The sequence below is a fragment of the Cervus elaphus genome, chromosome 4, assembly GCF_910594005.1.
Source record: "Cervus elaphus chromosome 4, mCerEla1.1, whole genome shotgun sequence".
Classification (NCBI taxonomy): domain Eukaryota; kingdom Metazoa; phylum Chordata; class Mammalia; order Artiodactyla; family Cervidae; genus Cervus; species Cervus elaphus.
Window position 1 is genome coordinate 59,577,358 of NC_057818.1, and position 27,587 is coordinate 59,604,944.

Below are 27,587 nucleotides of genomic sequence, written 5' to 3' on the forward strand. Positions count from 1 at the left end.
CTATGCTTGGTTTTCACAGTTTCAGTAAACTGTAGAAATACTGGTATAATTAACCTCATTATTTAATTTCCTATCATAAATATTCATAATGAATGTATCATACAATTTTTTTTTCTGTGAAAATTCTTTTTTAAAAATTCCTAACAACATACCAAGAGACAAACCTATGCCATTAATGACTGGCGTCACTCAATATGTATATTCATTTAGATAGAATTTAAATGCTTAAGTAGTCAGCACTTTTGAGAACAGGTTATGATTCTGCATTTACACAAGAGTGTGGTTCCCTGTCCCTCATCTCCATCTTGATTTTTAACTTTTTTGCCATTGTGAATGGTGTCTTTTTACTTTGGATCTTTTTACTGACTTTTAATTTTCTATTGCATAGAAGAGCAATTATATTGAAAAGATTTGTTTTTTGCTCACCCTGCCTCATTATTACAGGCTTCCCCATCCCCCATGATTTTATTATGAAAATTTTCAAATGTATATCAAGGATTACAGAATTATACATTTGAATTCCTGTGTACCTGTCACCTAGATTTTATCATCATGATTTTTTTGTGTTTCCTTTATTGTATGTGTATCCATGTATCACTCTTCTATTCATCATCAACCCACCTTTTTACTTTTTGGGGGGTATATTTCACTGTGAGTTGCAGAGACTTATGCATTTCCCTGTAAATATTTTAGTAAGCAAATAATTAGAGCTCTACTCATAGTTTTTTCCTAATAACTTTTTTATTCAAACATCATACAGTTTATCTGCTTTAAGTGTACAATTTAGTGATTTTTATTGTAATCACATTTCTTGAACTTGTTTTTATACTTTTACTAAATGGGTTATTGTTGTTTTGTTGCCAAGTCATGTTTGACTCTTTTGCTGCTCCATGGACTGTATCCCACCAGGCTCCTCTGTCCATGGGGTTCTCCAGGCAGGAATACTGGAGCGGGTTGCTATTTCTTTCTGCAGGGGATCTTCCCAACCCAGGGATTGAACCCTTGTCTTCTGTGTCTCCTACTTGGCAGATGAATTCTTTACTACTGAGCCACCTGAGAAGCCCACTAAATGGGTATATCCACAAATAATAATCTTGATCTATACACTTGAATTTTTTCCCCTTGGTTTTCCTTTGTTTGTTTATTTCACACTATGGACTAGTTCAGCAGGTCCACGAGCACACATAGTTTCCAGGGCAGAGCTGTCCAGGTCGTCATGTCTGTATGTTCTCTTTCTGGAAACTGGCCTGTGATAACTCCCCTGCTGCGGGAGCTTTGTGTTGTGCTGGTTCTCCTTTCCCATCTCCCGTTTCACAGTCACCCCACTGCCACCTCACAGAAGGAAGAAGTACTATCCACACATTTACAATCTTCTATTTTATTGCTCTAGCATGTAATAGCCTCTGGGTCCCCAAATAAAGGGACAAGTGACCTTGAAATTAGGTCAGTGACAATGTCAATGAGAAACATCTGGGCCCTGAGGAAATGGACACTCACAAGTGAATTTACTTTTCACCCCACAGGTCCTGGCTCCCTGATACATCAAGATACAAGATACATCAAGATACAAGGTACATCAAGTGACTAGGGGGTTTCCCTTCCTGGACGTCATCACTTGCGGGGACGTCACTGCCTTGGGACTAAGATTTCTAACCCAAAATTGAGGACAGTCCAAGAAGAGACTCAGGACACATCCTAGTCTTTGGCTAGGTCTCAATATCAGAAGAAAATGATCAAGGACCAGGTAACTTTTTGGCTTGTCTTATTCCTTCCATCATTCTGTAATTGGGTTTTTGGGGGATTGTAAAACACAATTGAATTCAATAGAAAATAACAAATTGGAAAAGCAGGACTTGTGCAGAAATAAATTTAGATTTAAATTCAGCATCAAGGGAAAGTAGCATCAGGAATATATTGTTAGCGGGATCTACACTGAAGGACTAATGTTGGAACAACGTGTGTGATTGGAGTATCCTATGGGTTACATCTGTTGTCAACTTATGTTTAACATTTCTTTTTTTTCTTTATAATTTTATTTATTTTTGGCTGCGCTGGGTCTTCACTGTGGTGCAGGCTTTTCTGTAGTTGCGGCGAACAAGGGCTGCTGTCTTAATCACAGTGCGAGAACTTCTCATTGCAGTGGCTTCTATTGTTGCAGAGCACAGGCTCTCAAGTACAGGTTCAGTGGTTGTGCACACAGGCTTAGTTGCTCTGAGGCATGGGGGATCTTCCCAGACCAGGGATCAAACCCACGTCCCCTGCATTGGCAGGCGTATTCTTTACCGCTGAGCCAGCAGGGAAGCCCAGGAGTTCACAAGCCACAAGTAAATGATCCTGCAGCATTGAAGACCCGGTGTAGCCTAATAAATAATAATAATAAAAAAAACCTCCAGTGATTACGAAGTACATCTAGCAAAAAAATAAGAATCCTCTTCACAGCCTTCTTTCCTAATTCCCTGGTATCACTTATCAAACAGGCAGGAATATGTACTTCCTGTCACTGAGTTTGTCTACCTCTGTGTCTGTGCAGATGTTTGTGGGTGGATCTTGCTCAGCCCTTAGGTCTTTGGAAAGTGTCCTTCTATGACTGTATTTACAGTTTCATAAACTGAGTTGGGGAATGTGAGATCTCTCTCAATCCTCTCTATTTATTGTTCTGGTTTATATATATAGTCCGTCATTATATGTTTGTGCTGCATTTTGAGTAATTTCTTCAGATCTTACCATTCATTTTATTATCTCTTCAATGTATCTGATATGCTGTGATCTGACTGGTAATGTAAATATAATGTACATAGGTACATAAGTATTTGTGTGTTTTTTGAAGGATGCTGTTTATTTTCTTAGTTTGCATAATGTGCTTTCCTAGTCTCTCACTGTTTGGACATGTTTTAGAAAGATGTCTTTATTCCTCCTAACATACATATTTAGTATGTAGTATCTTGTAATTACAGTGTGGCGTTTCTTCATAGTTGATTCTGGTAATGGTTACAAAGATTCATGGTGAATATAGGAATGTGTTATGTTCATCCTGGTGTCACTAGAATATACTTAGTGCCTGGCACATATGTACTTGCTTCAGAAAAAGAGTTACATATGTAGCAAATGGTTCAACTCTATATTGCAAATGTTTCTTGTTTAGCAAAAGGATTTAAAACGACTTTTTATAGGAACTTCTGATTTGTTGAATGCTGGTTGACTGTACAGTTACAGAGTATTTGGGGAGACAGGTCTGAACATGGTTAGATTTTGCTTCTGTGACAATGTAGTTTAAAAAAAAAAAATCAAAACACCTCCGTATATAGATGTAGCCTAAATGGTAAAAAGAAAGAGAGCAGAACAACTTCCGTCACATGCCTTCCGTTACGGTAACCAGAGAAACACTCTAGCAGGACTGTGTTGTTACAGGGATCGCTGACGCTGGAGGATGTGGCCGTGGACTTCACGTGGGAAGAGTGGCAGCTCCTGGCCCCTGCTCAGAAGGCCCTCTACCGGGACGTGATGCTGGAGAACTACAGCAACCTGGTGTCCGTGGGTGAGGATGGCTCCTCCGGGTCCCTCAGAGAGTCCCCAGTCAGTGGCCTTTCTCATTTCAGCTTCTGAAAGCTCTGCAGTGTCCATGGTGCCCTGAAGTGGTATCTGAGTCTCAGTTTCCTCTCTGGTCCCAGCCTAGAGAGTATGATGTGCCCTTTCCTGAGAGATGAGCCTTCTCTTGGCTGAGCTACACACTGCGTACTTCCTAAAATAGAACTCCAAGCTGGCAGACCACAACCCAGGTCAAGAGCCTGTCTGTCTCTCATTTCCCATGAACAGGATATCAAGCCAGCAAGCCGGCTGCTCTCTCCAGATTGGAGCGAGGAGAACCATGGCCTGTGGAAGACGAAGTCCACAGTCGACTCTGTCCAGGTGAGTGACAGCCCCAGCGCTGGGTTGGTCGCAGGACTTAAATTCTCATCATTCACAGATGTCACAGCCATGAGCGTCTGACAACATGGAATCCAGGCTTCCACGACGCTCTGATAGAGAGCTCTTTTTCTTTTACGTGTGTCGAAGAGTGTCTCTCTTCTTGGATTTCATTCCTGTTTATTTCCTCTTGGTCTTGATTTTTTTTTTTTCTCTTAAGTTTCTTTTTAGAATTCTCAAATCTTCCTGTCCTGCCCCCAGCACTGTATCCCTGACTGTTCCTTCTGATTTCCTTGCTATGAAATTATACCTTCCATGCCTGTCTCTGATGAGGGATGTTTAATACTTTTAAAAAAATTTTGGCCACACAGTTTTTTAGTCAGAACTTGTTTTAGGGAAGTTTTTTAGTTCCCTGACGAGGGATCAAACCTGGGGCCCCTGCACTGGAAGCATGGAGTCTTAACCACTGGACCACCAAGGAAGTCCCAAGATATTTAGCACTGTCTTCTGACAACTGCACCTTCTTGCCCCTTTGGATAATATTTATTTCCAGTCCTAACATTCACATCATCTTTGATTGGCAGATAGGGTTTCAACATATAAATTGTGGAGGGAGGAAAGATAAACCCTTAAGGCAGTCTCTGGAACCTTCCATTTTTTCTTCATAGATCTGTGTTGGGAAAGCCTTGGTCTTCCTGTGTTTCTCCTGTGTTCTCACACCACTGCTACACTCACAGCACTTCTGACACCAGATGTGTGTTGGGTTTTTCCCCATAATAAGCAGTTCTCTGTGACACCAGCTGTATGTTTGTGTGCTCAGTCGTGTCCGACTCTGCGACCCCATGTACTGTAGCCCAGCAGGCTCCTCTGTCCATAGGATTTCCCAGGCAAGAATACTGGAGTGGGTTACCATTTCCCACTCCAAGGGATCTTCCCGACCCAGCCATCTACCCTGCGTCTCTTGCATCTCCTGCATTTGTAAGTGGATTCTTTACCACTAGCACCCTCTGGGAAGCCTGACACCAGCAGAATGTTCTACAATTTAACTCAGTTCTGACACTGTCTGCCTGGAGAAAGCATCGGATCCCACAGGTTAAGGGCTCCATCACACCAGACACCCCCCTTCAACTCCACTTCCAAACACAAGTCGAGGTTGTGCCCTGTGCTTCTGACTCACTTGCTCTAGACCAGGTCTTCCCAAGACTCCCTCCCCGCTCAGGTTCAATTCATTTGTTAGAGCAGCTCACAAAACTCAGAGAACCATTGCACTTACTAGATCACCAGTTTGTTATGAAAGGATCTAAGTCAGGAACAGCCAGATGAAGGAGGTGCCCAGGGCAGGGTGTGGGGAAGGGGCGGGGACTTCCACGTGTCTGGGCATAATGCTCTCCCATCACCACCATGTGTTCAGCCACCCAGAAGCCCTCTAAATCCTGTAATTTTGTTATTTTTATGGGGACTTCATCCCCCTAGGCATGATTGATCACTGACTTTGTCTCCAGCCCTTCTCCCCTCTCTGGAGAATGGAGGTGGGGGTGAGACTGAAAATTCCAAGCATCTGATCAAGGTTTGGTCTTTCTGGTGACCAGCCCTACCCAGCATCCCCCACCCTAAAATATAGGGGAAATAGAGCTTACAAGACCTAGAATGAGAACACAATGGCCTGATATATAGAAGGCATAACTGGGATTTGAGTAAAGATGATGGAGAGCAAAGAATGAAAGTGTGAAGTTGGAAACATGCTAGTCTTGAGGGAACTGTCGACAGATTAGCCTGAAGCTCCTTGAAGGCCGGTTTTAGGAGGTAGTTGTACAGGAACAAGTAGAATGTGTACATGGATAAGTAAAGTAAATGTTGGTCATATAACTTTTATTTCCAGACTAACTGTTCTGGTCTTTGTTAGTAGAGTTGACCCTGAATAACACAGGTTTGAATGGGTCCACTTATATGTGGAATTTTTTTCCATAAATACATAATGGAGTGCTACACTATCTGAGGTTGCTTAAATCCTTGACTACAGAGGGATGTCTACAAAGTTGATCTTTATAAAGTTAAACTGGATCTTGACTTTGAGGAGGGTCTGTACCCCTAACCCCATGTCGTTCAAGGGTCAGCTGTAATTGAGGTATAGTGGTGGCATTGTGAGCTTGGTTTATATTATCCTTGAATACGTAGTCTTACTTTTTAATTGGGTGGCAGTAGTGTGAGCTGTAGTTAAGTACATCCAGTAGTTCTGAGACAAATGGCAGGTGAACTGTCAAGAGTCCTGAGATCAGTAGTGTGATCCTTTAGGATTCCTTAAATGATGGAAACCAGGATGAATATGTAGGCTGTTGAAAGAAAATGCTGTTAGTAGCAAGAGGTGGGCTTAGGGATTGTTACAATGAAATGGGAACAATTTGGATATTGCATGTGTACGTGTACAAAGGGTAAAAGAAAAAGATGCCAGTTCCCTAGTATGAAATTATGATATAAGATACATATATATCTTGGTCTTTGACCCTGGTTTAGAGTTCCTAAAACCCTTGTAGTTTCCTAAGTACAGGACTGCTTATTTCCTTTATCAGTGTCGGTATAGTCAATGTTGACTGCTCCTCACTGGGCTTTTTAAAACTCAAAGTCGTGAGACTTTCCTGTTGGTCCAGTGGCTGGGTCTCTGAGCTCCCAATGCAGGAGGCCTGGGTCTGATCCCTGGTCAGGGAACTAGATCCCACATGCTGCAACTTAAAAAAAAAAAGTCCTGTATGCTGCAACTAAGACACAGCGCAGCCAAATAAATAAATAAATACATATTTAAAAAAAAACCCAAAGTCTTAATGTTACAAAAACTATAAACTTTGACCCATGCCTTCATCTACTTTCAGTCTACACTTTTTTCCAAATATCTCATCCTATCCCCTATCCTTATATAATATTAATATACAAATGTTTCCCACAGTGTTGTCTTCAGTGAGGACCTTTATCAGGATCTGTATATTCAGTTGAATTCTTCATGTCTGCTTTGAATATCCAGAACCTACCTGAATGTTGATATGCTTTGAAATGCACACTTGATTTAGCAACATTGTGAACCTCAATGATAGTCCCCATCTCATTAGAAACCACTACTCATCTATCCAGTGGCCTAAGTCAGGTAATCAGGAGTAACATTTGATTCCTTACATTTATCATAACAACCATGAATGAACCTTGTTTTTTCTCTCTCTAGATTTTTTTTTCTCTCTCTCTAGATTATACCCTAATTTTTTCCACCTGGTTCTCTATTGCTTCCTCAAACCACTTTTCACAATTTGCTCCTGCCTTCTTAATTGTTGCTTTAATATTCAGTTTTACCCTAACTGGAATTTATGCTCAGTGACAATAAGGACTTTGTTTCTACTTCTTCATCACTGGCATAATGCTTGATACATAGCCATAACTTAATAAAGATTTATGGATGTATCAAAGTGTGCCACATCATTTGGAAACAAATAGCCCTCTATCTTTGTTCATAATAAAAGTGAAGGTGTTAGTCACTCAGTTATGTCTGACTCTTTGTGACCCCATGGACTGCAGCCCTCCAGGCTCCTCCATCCATGGAATTCTCCAGGCAAGAACACTGGAGTGGGTTGCCACTTCTTTGTCCAGGAGATCTTCCTGACCCAGGGATTGAACCGGGGTCTCTTGTGTTTCAGGCAGACTCTTTACTGTCTGAGCCTCATAAGAACTTGATTTTATTTTACTATCTCAGCATACTTTATAAGTTCACAATTACAAATCAGCCAAATCTCTATTTGCTCATTTTGAATGCTCTAATTTCATTTATGCCCTATTTTACCCTTTATTATATTACTGTGTTGTACCCTTTTCCAGGTAATAACAAACATATTTACTTGAAGTTTCTTTTTTTTTAAGTTAAGGTATAGTTGATTTACAGTTTTGTGTTAATTTCTGCTGTAAAGTGTTTCATTCTTTTTCATATTCTTTTCCGTTATAATTTCTCACAGTATATTGAATATACTTCCCTCTGCTATATAGGAGGACATTGTTGTTTATCCATCCTGTTTATAGTAGTTTACATCTGCTCATCCCAAACTCCCAATCCATCCCTCCCCATCCACTGCTTCCCTTTTGGCAACTACAAGTCTGTTCTCTATGTCTGTAAGTCTTTCTGTTTCATAGACAAATTCATTTGTGTCATATTTTAGATTCCACATATAAGTGATATCATATCTTTCTCTTTCTGACTTACTTCACTTAGTTTGATAATTTCTAGGTCCATCCATGTTGCTACAAATAGCATTATTTCATTCTTTTGTTATGTCTGGGTAGTATTCCTTTATGTACTACATCTTCTTTATCCATTCATATGCTGATGGACATTTAGGTTATTCCATGTTTTGGCTATTGTGAATTCTGCTGCTGTGAACATAGGGGTGCATGTATCTTTTCAAATTATAGTTTTTTCAGATATATGCCCAAGAGTGGGATTGCTGGATTGTATGGCAGCTCTATTTTTAGTTTTTTAAAACCTCCATACTGTTTTCCAGAGTGGCTACACCAATTTAATTTACATTCCCACCAACAATGTAGGAGGGTTCTCTTTTCTACTTGGAGTTTCTTTAAACTGAGGTCATAGTGTTGTCTGTAAAGAGCCCACCTACCCAAAGGCATTTGTTAAGCAGTTTCACTCTGTACCAAGTTCATGGGAAGGTTCATTCTTCTCTTCTTTCCTAGAAATGAGGAAAGATGACTGTCTTCTACAGGAGGACTTGCAAAATCAAAGTTGTCCAAAAAGAATGGAACGATGTCATGAACATAATGCACTTGGAAACGTTGTTTATCAGAGCAAAAGTCATTGTCCTTTAAGGCAAAATCATGATATACTTTACTTACATGGGGAAACACTGAAATCAAACTTAAGTTCAATCAGCCAGAACAGAAACTATGAAGTAAAGAACCCCGGTAAGGCTAATGTAGATGGGAAATTCTTCCTCCATGCAAAGCATGAGGAGTTTCACAGTGAAAGTAAGCTTCCTGAATGTGGAATTCCTATGAACACAAATTCTCAGATCATTACGTGTCTAGGAACTCAACAGATAAATAAACATCATGTTTGCACTGTATGTGGGAAAGCCTTCATCAAGAAGTCCCGCCTCATCGATCATCAGAGAGTTCACACAGGAGAAAAACCCCACGGATGCAGTGTATGTGGGAAAGCTTTCTCTAGAAAGTCTAGACTCACTGAACACCAGAAAACCCACATAGGAGAGAAACGGTATGCATGCATTGAGTGCGACAAAGTCTTCCCTAAGAAGTCACGGCTGCTTATCCATCAAAAAACTCATACAGGTGAGAAGCCCTACGTATGTGACGATTGTGGAAAAGGCTTTGTCAAGAAGTCTCGGCTCATTAATCATCAGAGAGTTCATACAGGAGAGAAACCTCATGGGTGCAGCCTGTGTGACAAAGCATTCTCCAGGAAGTCCAGGCTCGTGGAACACCAGAGAACTCACACGGGAGAAAAACCTTATGAATGCACGGAATGTGACAAAGCCTTCCGCTGGAAATCGCAGCTCAACGCACACCAGAAAACTCACACAGGGGAGAAATCATATATATGTAGCGATTGTGGAAAGGGCTTCATTCAGAAGGGCAATCTCATTGTACATCAGCGAACTCACACTGGAGAGAAACCCTATGTATGCACTGAATGTGGGAAAGGCTTCATCCAGAAGGGCAATCTCCTGATACATCAGCGAACTCACACTGGAGAGAAACCCTATGTATGCACTGAATGTGGGAAAGGCTTCAGCCAGAAAACCTGCCTCATCTCACATCAGAGATTTCACACTGGAAAGACTCCCTTTGTATGTACCGAATGTGGAAAATCCTGTTCACACAAGTCGGGTCTCATTAACCACCGGAGAATTCACACAGGAGAGAAACCCTACACGTGTAATGACTGTGGGAAAGCGTTCAGGGATAAGTCATGTCTCAACAGACACCGGAGAATTCACACAGGAGAGAGACCCTATGGCTGCAATGACTGCGGGAAAGCTTTCTCCCACTTGTCATGCCTTGTGTATCACAAGGGGATGCTACATGCCAGAGAGAAACGTGGTGACTCAGTCAAGTTGGAAAATCCTTTCTCAAAGCATCCCAGCCCTTCACGTCCAAGTGATATGGTACAGAGAAAAAACCCTGTTAGTGCGGTGACTGTGCAGATGCCTTCTGTGGCAACTCAGACTCCATCCCACAGTGATAAGTCCCTAGAAGATGAAAACATAACCCTTGTGGGACAGCCAGGGGGAAGATATGCACCCTCAGCAGATAATAGAATTTGCATAGAAGAGAAACCTAGTGAATGTGGTAGCACCCTCAGTGGTCAATTACATCATATTTTTGTCACAAAAGACACACAGGAATAAACTCATTCAATCAAGCTGGAAAACCCTTGAATAAAACCTTCTAGCTGTTTGTATGGCTGGCGAGTGTATACTGAGACAAATAGTATAAACGCAGAAACTGGGAAAGCCTCTCATGGAAAGATAGACCCTAACAGGGCTTTCATAGGTCACAGATGTCGTGAGGTCATAGTTGGCAGAAATGTAATGACTGTGGAGAAGTCCTTCCCCAGAAATAAGACTTCAGTAGGTGTCAGAGTTCACACTGGAGAGAAACTGTTGGACCTCTGAAGGCAATAAATGGGTCAGTGGTATGTTCCTCCTCATCAGTTGTCAGAGGAAATCATGTAGAAATAAAACTCTGAACACACCAACTATGGCACGTCTTCAGCAAAATATCAGAAAGTGCATGAAGCAAATAACAAATAAACCCTGTGAAAATGAATCTTTTAGAGATTTCTGTCACAATTTTAACATGATATATCAAATTGTATACATAGTGTACACTCTAGGACAGTACACCTGGAATCAAACGCCTAGTTTTGATATCAGTGACTAATTGAAAGGAAGGCGTCTCTGTTGCACTTCATCTCTGAAAGTTATAATGTGGTGCATTCCCCTCTGGGCTTCCCTAGTAGCTCAGATGGTAAAGAATCTGCCTGCAATGCAGGAGACCTGGCTTCGATCCCTGGGTTGGGAACATCCCCTGGAGAAGGAAATGGCAACCCACTCCAGTATTTTTGCCTGGAGAATCCTATGGATAGATCATGGGGTCACAAAGAGTCAGACATGACTGAGCAGCTAACACTAACATACACTCCCCTCTGTGAAGGGACATGAGTCTTCTTTTCCCACACAGGATCACAAATGGTTAGCTCTTGCATTTCTTCAGTTCTAACTTTACTCAGTTTGTTGTTTCAGCTTATCACAGTCCTTCAAAAGGAAACGAAATACATTTAATCTGATAATGTAACAGCATGTTTGGATGTGCTTAACTTTATATATCTCACTTGGAGGAACAGAGCTCAAAATTCATGAATAATCTATCAGCCAAGCTGTGGCTCTAGAAGACAGTTCCTTTCCTGTACACACACCATCCAGAAAAAAACTTTTTAACAACTGTTTCCCTTGACTTGGTCCTGTCCTAGGACCTAGAAATGATGACAGTGATGAACTTAAGAGGAAATCCTTTCCACCTTTGAGCTGGCAATTTTTTAAGGCTAGATTTCATGCCTATGGTAATTTTACCCTCAGTCAAAGATAATCAAAGTATGTGTACACCTACATGAGTTGAAAAGGATATTTAAGGAAAGAAGTATTTCTGATAATTTTCTTTTCAAGGTGAAAGGTTGTTGGGTGAAAGACACCGGGATTCTTGGCCTCTGGAGGAGAGGAATTCAATCCAGGGCCAGTGATGAGGCTTGATCATGCAGAGCTTTTGTGTGACAAAGTTTTATTAAAGTATAAAAATGATAGACAAAGCTTCTGACACTGATATCAGAAGGGGGCAGAAAGAGTGCCCCCTTGCTAGTTTTTCGCAAGCTGTTTTATGTCTGTTAGAAAGCATTAATCAGATAAGAGAGACACCTCAAGACTGAGGGAGTTTCACCAGGCCACTCTCCCACAGTATACATTTTTGAGATAGGATGGAATGAGGCGTGTCGTCCCCCAGCCATAAAACAATTAATATGAATACTGGTTTGTTGAGCTATTATCAGCCCAAGGTTTGAGAAAAGAAAAAAAGTTAGTCTTAGGTAGAACCATTTTGAAAAAAGGCAAATTCCAAAGCAAATACATAGTTTCATTAACCTAGCTTAAGTAAAACATTTCCATAAGGAAAATGCATTAGTTAGCTCAAAATTTGAGAAAAGTTCAGTTCAGGTGGACCCAGGTATTGTCATGGCAACACAGAATTTTAAGAGAAACCTCCTTTTAGTTTTGTATAGAGAAGGAAAAAAATCTGACACTCCTGCTGCTTAAGCGGGAGATAAAAAAATTCTGATGCTTGCAGCCTATTTCCTCCCTTTGGAGATCCATGGCCTTCATGCCTGTTACCTTCTCAAAGGGACATATTAGAAGAGAAAGGGGAAATAATTCATGTAAGTTTACATAGAAAAGGGTATGGATACTTTAAAAAAAATGTTCACATTGTTCCACCTAGATTATAAATTCTTTGTTAGTTTATACATAATGGTATAGTCCCCATTTCATAGCAAAATAGGAAATGAATTATATGTAGATTTGAAAAATTAATGACCCCAGGAACTAACCAATCAAAGTTATTTTGTCGCTGAAGGAAAGGACCTACTGCAAAGTGATTCTCAGGATCAGAATTATTGCAAGAAACCTTTTTGAATCGAGCCTCCTGTCAGAATATAAGATGTGCAGATCAGAGAAGGAATAGTGAGGTATTTAATCCTAATGTCTTAGTGTGACATAATGATGAATGTATTTGGTCACTGCTCTTGGTTCCTGACACAAAGGTCATGAAACCCTTGTAATTTCCTGAGTAATGGGAATGACAGGAACATCTTACACAGAGCTGTTAAACCCCTTGGAATTTCCTGGGTGATAGGAATGTCTGCTCTTATAAGGTGACTCTGGGTGGGCTTCTGCCTATCTCCTAAGTGAGGCTGGTCACCAGAAAGACCAAACCATGATTAGAAGCTTGGCACTTTCTACTTTATCCTCATATACTATGGGGATGGGAGAGGGGCTAGAAATTGAGTTAATAATTATTCATTTAAATATATATATGCCATCATTTGAATTTCCTATCTTTAAAATGTAGCCATGAGTCAAGTATATCATTTTTTTAAAGGAAAGGCAACATATATATGTATATATTTAATAATATGTGTAATGATATATACATGTTTGTCAAAAAAGGACCTTCCATGTTGTGTTGGGGGGCTTCCCTGGTAGCTCAGCTGGTAAAGAATCCACCTGCAATGTGGGAGACCTGGGTTCAATCCTTGGGTTGGGAAGATCCCCTGGAAAAGGGAATGGCTACTCATTTAAGTATTCTTGTCTGAAGAATTCCATGGACAGAGGAGCCTGGCAGGCTACAGTCCATGGGGTCACAAAGAGTTGGGCACAACTAAGTGACTTTCACTTTCACTATTGTGTTGGGGGGTCCCCAAGACCACCCTCAGGTCTGATAATCTGCTAAAAAGACTGATAGAACTCAGAAAACTTGTTATCCTCAAGGTTACATGTATAATAGAAAGGACAGACACTAAAATCAGCAAGGGAAAAAGGAAAAACCACACCCACACTGATATAGGGTGGAAGCTATAGATCCCATGGTGTCAGTGGACCTCTGCAGGGACTAGAAACTAAAATCAGGCCTGAGGGTTTCCTTCCAGGCTGCTGGGATCCAGCCCCAGATAAAGACTGGACATTGGGGTTCAGGGGAGCTTCCCTGGTTGGTGATACCCCCTGCCTGCCTGCTGTCACACATTTATGTCAGGAAAGTAACCCTCACTGTTATATATAAAATAGATAACCATGGGAATTCTCTGGCAGTCCTGTGGTTAGGACTCTGCCCTTCTACTGCAGGGGACACGGATTCCATCCTTGGTTGGGGAACTACTATTCTGCAAGCCTCAAGGTGTGGCCAAATAAAAAATATCATCAACAAGAGCCTATAGTATAGGACAGAGAACTAAATATTTTGTAGTAACCTATTAAGGAAAAGAATCTGAAAAAGAATATATATTCACGTGTGTGCATGCTAAGTCACTTCAGTCATGTCTACTCTTTCTGACTCTATGGACTATAGGCTGTCAGGCTCTTCTATCCATGGGATTCTCCAGGCAAGAATACTGGAGTAGGTTGCTATGCCCTCCTCCAGATCTTCCCAACCTGGGGATCGAACCTGTGTCTCATGTCTCCTGTGTTGGCAGGTGGGTTCTCTACCACTAGCACCACCTGGGAAGCCCAATATATATGAATAATTGAATTATTTTGCTATATATCTGAAACTAACAACATAAATCAACTATACTTCAACTTTTTAAATTTAACATTTTTTAAATTAAAGGGATTTATTATGTATATGTCAAACTCTGGCTTCCTTGGTGGCTCAGATGGTACAGAATCTGCCTGCAATTCTGGAGACCTGGGTTCGATCCCTGGGTTGAGAAGATCTGGAGAAGGGAATGGCAAACCACTCCAGTATTCTTGCCTGGAGAATCCCATGGACACAGGAACCTAGCTGGCTGCAGTCCACAGCGTTGCAAAGAGTCAGACACTACTCAGCGACTAACACCATGTAAAACTGAATCACTTTGCTGTGCATCTGAAACTAACACAACATTGTAAATCAACTATACTTCAATTAAAAAATAAGGGGGGAAAAGTCACACTGCCCATGATTCCATTGTTGGAAAGGGAGCTGGAAGCTCCATTTGGAACTTCCCCAGACTCTGCCCTTCCAATCTCTTCCCTTGCCTGATGTTAATCCTTTAGCTGTTATGAACCCTCACTCTGAGTAGAACAGCTTTCAGTGACTCCTGAGCCCCTCTTGCAAATTATTGTCATCTTAGGGAATATTGGAAAATGGAACTAACTTCTTGCTATGACCTTTGGTTCCATGACTGTCAGTCACTTTCTGAGAATTGTTTATGGCATTGGCGTATAGGGTTAAACATTGAAGCCAACGGATGAACCTGAGGTCTGTGCCACAGCCTGTGTTCTCAAGATCTGTCTCCTCAGGGTGAGTGAGTCTTCGAGCTTAGGGCTGGGGTGATGGGAGGAATATGAGCTGGAGCAGGGCGTAAAATGGGTAGTATCCCTGTAAATGACTGGCAAAGACTTCTTGGGGAGGTGACGAAGATGCACAGGACTGTGGGAAAACCGGTTCTTTGAGGTCATTTTTGTACACGGATGTTCATAGTTCTATTTGCAGTATCCAAAAAACTGGAACCAATTCCAAGGTCCACCCATTGGTGAATGATTAAATTTTGGAATATCCAACAATGAATACTAAAGCAACAAAAAGGAACGAACTATTGATACTTTATTAAAGATGAATTTCAAAACAATTATGCTATGTGAAAGAAGCCAGAGCATACAGTACTAATTTTATGAAAAGAATGCAGACTAATGTATAGTGACAGAAGGCTGTCCTGTGCTGCCTAGGATATGCCAAGTTTTGTATTTCCCACTGTTTCTGCTCACGTCGTGATCGCTATACTAATCAGTTTCCCAAACCTCGGTTTTCCTCAAACACTTAACCTGACAATTCCACGCCTAGCCCCGCCCCGCACATAGCACTTGCTCTGCGTACGGACACCGAACCTCTTTTAAGATGGCTGCTTCCACGGTGCTCCTGCCCAATGGCTACAGAGCGCCTCCAGTTTTTGTTTTTTTCCAAGTACGCTTAAATTTTCATACGGTCTCTAGATCTTTTCGGGGTTAAATCAGTGATCGAGATGTCCAGAAGTAATTTTAATTTCCCACAGAGCTGAGACGCCACAGCCATTAACAGCCGTTTAGAATGTATGCCTGCGCCCTTCTGGTCTTGATGGGCTCCGACCTTAGAAAGTGGGCCCTGTCCATTCATACGAATTTACCCTCACGTCATGATTGCTTTGTATGAGCTCGAACCTCTTAAAATCGCCCCATTTTCCTTGGGTCAGGAAATGGAATATCAGCCGTGGTTTCTCAGCAGACCCGTACGCCGTCTGTACGTCAGATGCTCAAAGATGGCGGCCCCCAAGGGGCCGAGGCGGAAGTGGTGGCGCGGATATATTAGCTCATAAGGAAATGCCGGAAACGCCCTATCGTTCACCATAGAAACGCTGTAGAAACGCCGCTGATCCTTGACGGTTGGTGTCGGTAGAGGGGGCTGGGCAGGGGGACCAGAAGTGAAAGAAGCTTAGGGAAGAAAGTTAGGCCATGAAGAGGTGGCTGCAGGTTCAGGAGGTTCAGGTGGGTTTGTGGGTCTGGCTGTAAGAAGGGCGGGGATGGGGGCGGTCTGTCGGCCTTTAGGTGGGTTGTGGCTCCTTCCAGCCCTTGAAGGTAGCACGAGGGCGGGTGGCGGTTTGATTTTGTTTTTGAGGGGAGCGTGTACTGAACGTCCGTGATCAGGGTGTCTTTGGGGTCAGTCATGGGCTCTGGTGATTACCGATTAAGTCTGAACAGATCAACTACTGAGAGTCCTGAGGTCAGGGTTTAGCGTCTTGGCGGATGACAACTAGTGCGGTGGGGATTGTCAGTGAATGCGGCGTCTTGTTCGGGTTCGAATAATTCGGAGCTCAAAGTCGAGGAACCATTAAGGGAGGTCAGTATACGTGTGTATCTGACCTGGTTTGGTATTAGTCAGGTGGGCGGGGGGAGGGTAACGGTCACTGTCTTTCGTGCAGGAATGCGTGACGCAGAAGGCTTGGAGGCTCAGGAGCCCTGGTAGTTTCGTGTGTTTAGCTCAGACTTTGGCTAATGAACTTGACATTCCCCGAAAACTTCAGGTCCGAGTCCCTGACCCACCAGTTTTCTAGTCCCTTTAAGTTTTGTCTTTATTCTTCTTCCTGCAAGTTGACTGCCTTATTCATTTCCCCAGTATTTATATTTTTGAATTGTTTTTTGTATTTATAGTTCGTATTCTTTTTTTTTTTTTTTTTTTTTTAGTTTTGTCGGTTTTTTTTTTTTTAATTTTAATTGGAGGTTAATTACAATACATTTTGCCATACATTCACATGAGTCAGCCATGGGTGTACATGTGTTCCCTATCCTGACCCTCCTCCCACCTCCCTCCCCATACCATCTCTCAGGGTCGTCCCAGTGCACCACCCCTAAGCACCCTGTCTGATGCATCAACCTGGACTGGCCATCTATTGCACATATGATAATATACATGTTTCAATGCTATTCTCTCAAATCATTCCACCCTCGCCTTCTCCTACAGAGTCCAAGAGTCTGTTCTTTACATCTGTGTCTCTTTTGCTGTCTCTTATATAGGGTCATCGTTAACCATCTTTCTAAATTTCTTTTTAATAGCTGAGTAATATTCCATTGTGTATATGTACCACAGCTTTCTTATCCATTCATCTGCTGATGGACATCTAGGTTGCTTCCATGTCCTGCCTATTGTAAACAGTGCTGTGATGAACATTGGGGTACGTGTGTATCTCTTTCATTTCTGGTTTCCTCACTGTGTATGCCCAGCAATGGGATTGCTGGGTCATATGGCAGTTCTATTTACAGTTTTTTAAGGAATCTCCACACTGTTCTCCATAATGGCTGTACTAGTTTGCATTCCCACCAACAGTGTAAGAGGGTTTCTTTTTCTCCACACCCTCTCCAGCATTTATTGTTTATAGACTTTTTGATAGCAGCCATTCTGACCGGTGTGAGATGGTACTTCATTGTGGTTTTGATTTGCATTTCTCTGATAATGAGTGATGTTGAGCATCTTTTCATGTGTTTGTTAGCTATCTGTATGTCTTCTTTGGAGAAATGTCTGTTTAGTTCTTTGGCCTATTTTTTGATTGGGTCGTTTATTTTTCTGGAATTGAGCTGCAGGAGTTGCTTATATATTTTTGAGATTAATTCTTTGTCAGTTGCTTCATTTACTTTTATTTTCTCCCATTCTGAAGGCTGTCTTTTCACCTTGCTTATAGTTTCCTTCATTGTGCAAAAGCTTTTAAGTTTAAGTAGGTCCTGTTTGTTTATTTTTGCTTCTATTTCCATTACTCTGGGAGGTGGGTCATAGAGGATCCTGCTGTGATTTATGTTAGAGAGTGTTTTGCCTATGTTTTCCTCTAGGAGTTTTATAGTTTCTGATCTTACATTTAGATTTTAATCCATTTTGAGTTTGTTTTTGTGTATGATGTTAGGAAGTATTCTAGTTTTATTCTTTTACAAGTGGTTGACAAGTTTTCCCAGCCCCACTTGTTAAAGAAATTGTCTTTTTTTTCTCCATTTTATTCTTGCCTCCTTTGTCAAAGATAAGGTGTCCATAGGTGCGTGGATTTATCTCTGGGCTTTCTATTTTGTTCCATTGATCTATGTTTCTGTCTTGTGCCAGTACCATATTGTCTTGATGACTGTAGCTTTGTAGTATAGCCTGAAGTCAGGCAGGTTGATTCCTCCAGTTCCATTCTTCTTTCTCAAGATTGTATAGCTTATATTCTTTTTCTGATTTGCTCATTGGCCCTCGTGTTGAACATGTATTTAAACAAGGGATATGAAGACTTTTAAAGAGGTGTCAGGGCAACAAAATTTAAAGGAAGAATTTTACAGTTTCTCAATGCTTGGACGGCTTCGTATATATAACTGTTCTGAAAATTACCTGCCACTGAAATGTAGTGCTGTGCTAATTCTCCTTGGCCATGTCTCCCATCAAATTCATGCTTCTCCCACATATTCAGGGAATTAGGTTTCACTGGCCCAAGGTGTGAAATTATCTGGGAAACGAAATGGAGAGACAGAAATAATGGGGACTGTAGTGTTAAGGTGAGTGCACAGAAACTAGGAATATAATCCTAAAAGTAATTTTGCTTTTCAACCCACAGGTTTAAACATCAGACAAGATATGAATGAAGAAAGAGGAGGTTCCAGGACCTAGATATTATTTCTGGGGACACTCTGGCAGCTGTGATATCTAAGTAGAAATTAACAGGAATATCCAGAAGAGACAGAGACAGAACCTCTGTGTTGCCAACTGTTTTCAGAGAACAGAGAATATGATCCAGGCACAGGTGACTCATGTCTTATTTTATTCTCTCCTTTATTCCTTAATGGATCTGTAGAGCCTGTTAAAAAAAAAATCCAGTTCAATAGAGAGAAATAAACTGAATCTAACCCCAACACCATGGCAAAGTGGGATTAAGAATGTAGTGTTTATGTGATTCCTGTGAAACTAGTGTTAGAACATGATGTGTATCTGTCACTGACCCTGTGTGCGCACCTGTAGATGTGTGTCCATTTACAAATGTATGTGGGTTTGTGCACATATCTGTGTACGTAAACACATCTGTTAGGATGTTTTGTGCAACAAAAAATTACACTCTTAAAGAAAATTCTGTTGCCCTAAGATGATATCATTTAAACATCCAAACAAATAATGACTGCAATTGTTCAGTGAGTATTAGCTGTATAAAATTCCATTTGTCTATTTGCTGTGCTGTGCTTAGTCACTCAGTCGTGTCTGACTCTTTGTGACTCCATGGGCTTTAACCTGACAAGTTCCTCTGTCCATGGAATTCTCCAGGCAAGAATACTGGAGTGGGTTGCCATTTCTTCCTCCAGGGGATCTTCCCAATCCAGGGGTTGAACCGACGTCTCCTGTGTCTCCTGCATTACAGACAGATTCTTTACCCACTGAGCCATTTGTCTATAGTCATACTCAAAAAACTGTGTTAAACTATGTAAAGCATTTAGAGGAGTGCCTGCCACATGGTAAGGGCTGTGTGAGGTCATCCATACCTTTAGTCTTTGACAGCACTTAATACTAGGATATTATCAAATTGTATAATTCTCATCAATCTTTTTTTTTTTTGCCATATTTTGCATTTACCTCAGCACAGACGAGGTTGAAATCTGTCTTGTATATTAATTGGTCAGCTGCATTTCTTCTCTTGAGAAATATCTGTCCTTTTCAGTTTTACATTAACAAGATTATCTTTGTCTTCTGATTAATAAGTCATTCCTATCCAGTATATATTGATTCTTTCTCTCTCTTTTAATGTGGCATGTGGGACCTTCTTTCCCTGACCAGGGATTGAACCTGCACTCCCTGCAGTGGAAACATGGATTCTAAGTTCTGGACTCCTGGGGAAGTCCTCTTTCTTTTGTTTATAAAAAATATTTTCCTGGCTTGTCACTTTTCTTTCAGCTTTGCCCATGATATCTTATTTAAAATCTTTTTAAAATTGAAGTATAGTTGATTTACAATATTGTGTTAATTTCTGCTGTATACCAAAGTGATTCTGTTTATACATATATATACATTCTTTTTTCATACTATTTTCCATTATGGCTTGTCACAGTATATTGAATAAAGTTCTCTGTGCTGAACATTAGAACTTTATTTATCCATTCTATATATATAATAGTTTGCATCTGCTAATCCCAACCTCCCAACCCATTTCTCCTCTAATCCCCACTTTGGCAACCATAAGTCTATTCTCTGTGTGAGTCTGTCTCTATTTTGTAGCTAGGTTCCTTTGTGTCATATTTTAGACATGGGACTGAGCCCTTACCCATTGCCACATGATCCTATCTTCAGGTTGATCATGTCAGAATTGAATAGTTGGACACACAGCTGGTGTCAGACAATTGCTTGGTGGTGTGTTTAAAAAAACATACACATGAGAATTGGTATAAACATCGTACTTAATATGAGCAGGATATCTTCCTTTATATTCTTTGTGAATGAATTGAAGAGAAACACTTGTATTAAACCAGGAATCTGTTACTCCAGGAAACCCTGTCATTCAAGGATGTGGCTGTGGACTTCACGTGGGAAGAGTGGCAGCTCCTGGCCCCTGCTCAGAAGACCCTGTACCGGGATGTGATGCTGGAGAACTATAGCAACCTGGTGTCCGTGGGTGAGGACAGCTCCCTTGGGTCCTTCAGAGGGTCCCCAGTCAGTTGCCTTTATTTTCTCAGCTGCTTAGACTTTGAAATCACTGCAGTGCCCTATGGAAGATTCTCATTGCCTCTTCTAGCTCCTGATAAAAGGGTATATACAATGTGCCATGAACTGTTTTTATGCCCAACACGACTGACACCAAATGTCTGGGTTTTTTCTATACTAGTAACCAATTCTCCTGCTTTCCAGGTACAGCCTGGGTGTCCCGCAATTCAACCCTTTTTTGACACTAACCACCCAAATTCAGCATCATACCCCAGAGGCTTACGGGCTCACTTCAGATGTAAGTTGAACATATTAGGTGTCCAAGGTACCCACACTTCTGTCTGACTTGACTATAAACTGAGCCTTTGTGACTTCCCTGGTGGTCCAGTGGTTAAGACTTCACACTTCCAATGCAGGAAGCGCAAGTTTGATCCCTGGTTGGGAAACTGAGGTCCCACATGCCACGGGGCATGGCCAAAAAATTTTTTAAATTATATTAAAAAAAAAAAATCAAGCATCCCCATGCCCCACCCCTCAGCACTTGACAATCTGTTAGAATGGCTCACAGAACTCAGGAAAACACTTTACTTACCATTACCAGTTTATTATAAAGGATAAAACTCAGGAATAGCCAAATGGAAGAGATGCCAGGGGCAGAGTTAAGGGGGAGGGATCGTGGTCCTTCCATGAGTGCTCCAGGTGTGTCACCTTGATGTGGTCATCAACCCAGAAGCTCCCCCAACCTGTCTGTGTAGGGTTTTTTATGCCGATTTCATTGCGTAGGCATGTTTTTTAAAATCACTGGCTGTGGGTGGTTAACTCAGTCTCCAGTCCCCTCTCTCTGTGTGGCAGCGATGAAAAGTGAAAGAAAGTGAAAGTTGCTCAGTTATGTCCGACTGTTTGTAACCTCATGGGCTATACAGTCCACAGAATTTTCCAGGCCAGATTACTGGAGTGGTTAGCTGATAGCTTCTCTAGCAGATCTTCCTGACCCAGGAATTGAACTGGTGTCTCCTGCATTGCAGGTGGATTCTTTTTTTTTTTTTTTTTGCAGGTGGATTCTTTACCAACTGAGCTATCAGGGAAGCTTATGGCAGGGGTAGGAGGAGCTGAAATTTCTAACCTTCTGTTCATGCCTTGGTTTTTCTGGCAGCCAGTCTCCACTCTTAAACTTCCTAGGGCCCCTAGCCACCAGTCATCTTATCAGCACACAGAAGACACTTGTGCCAAGAACTGGAATTTAAACCAAATGCTGTAACCAAAGAGGTTTCTGCCATGCCTCTCACATAGGAAATTACAAGGGCTTCATTTTTATTTTAACTTTAAAAGTATTTATTCAGCTGTGCCAGGTCTTCCCAGGTGGCGCTAGTGGTGAAGAACCCGCCTGCCAATGTAGGAGATACAAAAGACTAAGGTTTGATCCCTGGGTCAGAAGATCCCCTGGAGAAGGTCATGGCAACCCACTCCAGTATTCATGCTGAAGAATCCCATGGACAGAGAACCTGGCGGGCTAGAGTCCATAGGGTCACAAAGAGTCGGACATGACTGAAGTGACTTAGTACGCACACCAGGTCTTAGTTGTGGCAAAAAGGATCTTCAAGCTCTATTGTGCCATGTGGGATCTTTAGTTGCAGCATATGGGATCTAGTTCCATGACCATGGATCAAACCTAGGCCCTTTGCATTGGGAGCTTGGAGTCTTAAGTCACTGAACCACCAGGGCTGCAGAAGCTCTCTGCCAGAAACCAGGGGTGGAGACCAAAGATATCATCATATCATAACATCCCATGAGTCTCTCTTGAGTGCAAAGCCTGTGCTTGGCAGATGTGAAAACCAATCCCTCAAATGTAAAATTCTCCTGTCTTGACCAGCCCCAGCCCAATTCAGTGGGACTAAGTCTTCTATCATTTCCCATGATCAGGGTATCGAGTCAGCAAATCAGATGTGCTGTCCAAGTTGGAACGAGGGGAAGAACGATGGATGACAGAAGATGAAATCCACAGTCACACCTGGCCAGGTGAGTGAGAACTGGTTGGTAACTGCAGATGTCCTGAGCTAAACAGGGAGAAGAGGCTGGGGAGTGTCTGAAAATGCAGAAACTGTGCCTCTGCATAGTTTTCTCCCATAAAAGAATTTTTAGGCCTTGAGAGGGAAATATACCCGTTTTTGCTCCTGAGATCTGATCCTTGATTTCACATCTTGATTTTTGTTTGCCTTGTTTTCTCCTTCCTTGGATTTTATAACTCACTCCTTTGAACCCTGTCACAAATCCCTTTCACTTCCCTGGCTGTGGAATCCCACCTTCCAGGCCTCAGCTCACGAAGAAATCTTTGTTTTTTTTGTGTGTGTGTTTTTTTAAATTTTTGGCCATACTGCATGTGGGATCAAGCCTATGTGCCCTACAGTAGAAGTACAGAGTCTTGACCACGGGCCCACCAGGGAAGTCCCTGTATTTCTTTGGTTTTACCAATGTGTAAGAAATAAGGAACATTTAAACAGGGGGTATTTGTTTCATACTGTTATCATAAGGTTGCCACTAAAGTATGATTTTTAGAAAACACCAAGGAATTTTTTAACCAATTTTATTCCAAACAGGAGTAAAAAGGATTCATTATTTTCTTCTTTCCTAGAAACTGGCAACGTTGGTAATCATCTGCAGGTTGACTGGGAAAATAAAAAAATGCTGAAAGGTATTGAACAATACCAGGAACGTAATACATTTGGAAATCCTGTTCCTCAAAGCCAAAGTTATTTCTCTTCCAGGCAAAATCATGATATGTTTGAGTTCTATATAAAAACTTGGAAGTCAAATTTAAGTTTAGTCATCCAGAGCCAAAGCTATGAAATTAAAAACTCTACTAAATGTAATGGAGATGGGAAATCATTTCTGTTTGGTAAACATGAAAAATGTCATTCTCCAGTTAAATGCCCTGTAAGTGCAAAACCCATCAGCACTAAGTCCCAAGTCATTAAGCACCAAATAACTTACAACATAGAGAAAGCCCATGTATGCAGTGAATGTGGGAAAGCCTTTGTTAAGAAGTCTCAGCTCACTGATCATCAGAGAGTTCATACAGGAGAGAAACCTTATGGATGCAGTCTGTGTGCAAAAGTATTCTCCCGGAAGTCCAGGCTCAATGAACATCAGAGAATTCACGAGAGAGAGAAATCTTTTATATGCAGTGATTGTGGAAAAGTCTTCACCACGAAGAGCCGTCTGATTGAACACCAGCGAACTCACACAGGAGAGAAACCTTACATATGCAGTGACTGTGGAAAAGGCTTCCCAGGGAAACGTAATCTCATCTTACATCAGCGAAATCATACTGGAGAGAAATGCTATGTATGTAGTGAATGTGGAAAAGGCTTCACTGGAAAGAGCATGCTCACTATACACCAGCGAACTCACACCGGAGAGAAACCCTACATCTGCAGTGAATGTGGGAAAGGCTTTACCACAAAGCACTATGTCATCATCCACCAACGGAATCATACAGGAGAGAAACCCTACATATGCAATGAATGTGGGAAAGGTTTCATCATGAAGAGCCGTCTGACTGAACATCAGCGAATTCATACAGGAGAGAAGCCGTATGTGTGCAATGAATGTGGAAAAGGCTTTCCCAGAAAGGGTAATCTGATTGTACATCAGAAGACTCATACAGTAGAGAAATCCTATGTATGTAGTGAATGTGGAAAAGGCTTCACTGTGAAGAGCATGCTTACCATACACCAACGAACTCACACTGGAGAGAAACCCTACATCTGCAGTGAGTGTGGGAAAGGCTTCCCATTAAAGAGTCGGCTGGTCGTGCATCAGCGAACACATACTGGTGAAAAACCTTACCGATGCAGTGAATGTGGGAAAGGCTTCATTGTGAACAGTGGACTGATGTTACATCAGCGAACTCACACTGGAGAGAAACCCTATAAATGCAATAAATGTGGAAAAGAGTTTGCCTTTAAGAGCAATCTTGTGGTACATCAGCGAACTCATACCGGAGAGAAACCCTTTACATGCAGTGAGTGTGGAAAAGGTTTCACCATGAAACGCTATCTCATCGTACATCAACAAATTCATATGGGAGAGAAGTCCTATATATGCAGTGAATGTGGAATAGGTTTTGTCATGGAAACAGAGCTCATTTTACATCAGCAGATTCATACTGGAGAGAAACCTTATGCCTGCAGTGAATGTGGCAAAGGCTTCACTGTGAAAAGCCGTCTAGTGGTTCATCAGCGGACTCATACAGGAGAGAAACCTTTTGTATGCAGTGATTGTGGAAAAGGCTTCTCCTCAAAAAGGAATCTCCTTGTACATCAAAGAACTCATAATGGAAACAAACCATAAAAGTGACGACTATGATCACAACTACAGGAAGAAAATATGCTTTGTCCAACATCAGAGATTTCTAACCTTTATATATACTGACTGTGGAAAATCCTATTCAGCATTGGTATTGGTCTCATTACCCACCAGAAAATTTACACAGGAGACAAACTGTATGTATGCAATTAACGTGAGAAAGCCTTCAACACAAATTCAACACTCACTGTACCTCAAAAGAACTCATACAAGAGTTCTTTTGTCAACCCTTGTTAATACACATGAGAAACATATAGGTCAAAGTACATAATTCTTTGTAGAAACTCTGAACTCATTATATACAAGTGAATTTGTTTAGGATGAAAAAGATGATAGTTCAGTGACCTCATTAAACATTGTGTGCTCCTAGCACACTTGACTATCATCAGTGTAGATTAGCCTGCTGCTAGACTTCACCCTTAAGAAATATGAAATTTGCAGAGGGGTGAAGTTTAATGAATGAAGAGAATGTGCTAGTGCCTTCAGTGATCAGTTACCTCACATTTTATGTCTAAATTTACATGTAGGAAAAGCTCTGATACATTCAATGCAGAAAAAGCTCGAGAAAGCATTTTTAGGTACTAATTATATGTCTGAAAAGTATATGCTAAGATAAATCCTATGAATGGAGAGACTAGGAAAGCCTTCTATGGAAATAAAAACCCTGTCTCATCAGTGATCATAATAGATCACCAATGAGCTCATACATCTTAACAATATGATGATCGTGGGAAAGCCTTTGCCTGGAAATAAAACCTCAGTAAGTTGCCTGATACGAATGCTGGAGAAAAATTTTCAGATGGCAATGAAAATGGCAGGATTTCAGTGATACATTCTGCCTCATTGCTTTTCATGAATTCACACAGAAATAAAATGGTTATGGACCCACTAAATATGGAGTAACTTTAGCAAAATATCAGAATTCTGAAGGAAAGAAACCTCACGAAAATGACATACACTTGAATTTTCTATCAGAAGTCTAAATTTATTATACACCTGATGTCCATTTTGGGGCAGAATACCTTGAACCATATCAATGATTCCATAATTTTAAAGTGGGCTAGTCTTGACACTAATTTGTAATGTTATATACAATACAGGAGTGTTCTGTGCCCACCTTGTATTATTATATGTTTCACTCTTGCATTTCTTAGGTTCTAAATTCAGCTCTGTCTACAGTGTATTTCAAAATAAAAAGGAATATATTCATAAATGTAATCCAACATAACTGGATGTATTTATCTAAGTTTAAAAGTAGCATTAGGTAGTTTACAAACACTTTAAAAATGATTTTTCTAAAATTCATTTTGAAATAGTTTTAGACTCCCAAGTAATTAGAAAATATACCAAGTTCCCACATACCCTTACTCAGTTTCTTCAGTGATGTTATGTTACATAACCATAATACATCATCAAACCCAATAAAATGGCATTGGTGCAGTAAACTGGATCTTATTTGGATTTTAGTAGGTTTTTGCATGTACTAATTTGAAGTTTTTTGGTTTTAGTATATATTTTTAAAGAAATTTTATCTTATACATAGGATTTCTGTAAAGCCCACCACAATTGGGATGCAGAATTGTGCCAACACAAAGAAACATCTTCCTGTTACCCTCTGTGGTCACACTCTTCCCCCACCCCTGACCATGGTGACCACTGGTCAGACTCCATCACTCCAACTTGGTTATTTCAACAATGCTGTTACAATGGAATCATACAGTGTGTAGCCTTTGAGATAGGCTTCGTTTCACTCAGCAAATTGCTGTTAAGATCCATCCAAATTTTTTGGTGTATAAATAGTTTTACTTGTTGTTAATAGTATTCTTTTGTATGGCTGTACAATGACTTACCTGTTTACTGTTGACAGATGTCTGGGTTGTTTGCCAGTGTTTCATTGTTTTGAATAAAACCCTATGAACATTTGTGGACCCAACTTTATGGGAAAGTAAGTATTTGTTCCTTTGGGGTAAATACCCAGCAGTCATATGTTACATTTGTGTTTAACTTTATAAGAGACTGCCAAATTTTTCTAGAGTGGCTATACTAATTTACATTCTCACCAGTAGTGTATGAACACCTCGGATGTTCCATGTCTTTTCTAGCAGTTGGCACTGTCATACTTGATTCCAGCCATCCTGTCAAGTATGTGGTAGTAGATAATGATGGCCTTAATTTACAATTCCCTAACAGTGAATATCTCAACACTTCTCCCTACATTGAGAACCATATCAGGTAAAGTTGTCATGTCTGCTTTCAACCACCCAATGTAATTTTAAAAAACTCAAAAGGAGACTAACCTATTATATTTGATGATCTGTTTACCCTTTCCATTCCTTTTTCTTCATTCC

The 27,587-nt window shown here is 40.9% G+C and overlaps 1 protein-coding gene across 14 annotated transcripts in view; it reads left to right on the top strand.

The window, feature by feature from the left end:
• LOC122692460 (zinc finger protein 432-like) overlaps positions 1–27,172 on the top strand; it is a 56,009-nt gene extending 28,837 nt beyond the window's left edge. For 7 of the 14 annotated variants that reach the window (XM_043900031.1, XM_043900029.1, XM_043900024.1 and 4 more), the window contains 4 exons: positions 1,524–1,744; positions 3,409–3,535; positions 3,814–3,906; positions 8,620–10,362. In XM_043900031.1, the coding sequence (XP_043755966.1) occupies positions 1,730–1,744; positions 3,409–3,535; positions 3,814–3,906; positions 8,620–10,313 (1,929 nt within the window). In that variant the 5' untranslated portion in view covers positions 1,524–1,729 and the 3' untranslated portion in view covers positions 10,314–10,362. Of the gene's footprint in view, positions 1–1,523; positions 1,745–3,392; positions 3,536–3,813; positions 3,907–8,619; positions 10,363–14,934; positions 15,010–15,934; positions 16,227–18,808; positions 18,995–20,718; positions 20,846–21,078; positions 21,173–22,794; positions 22,891–23,503 lie in introns of those variants that run through there. The other 7 variants (XM_043900035.1, XM_043900036.1, XM_043900022.1 and 4 more) reach the window with 7 other exon arrangements.
• The last annotated feature ends 415 nt before the right edge of the window (positions 27,173–27,587 follow it).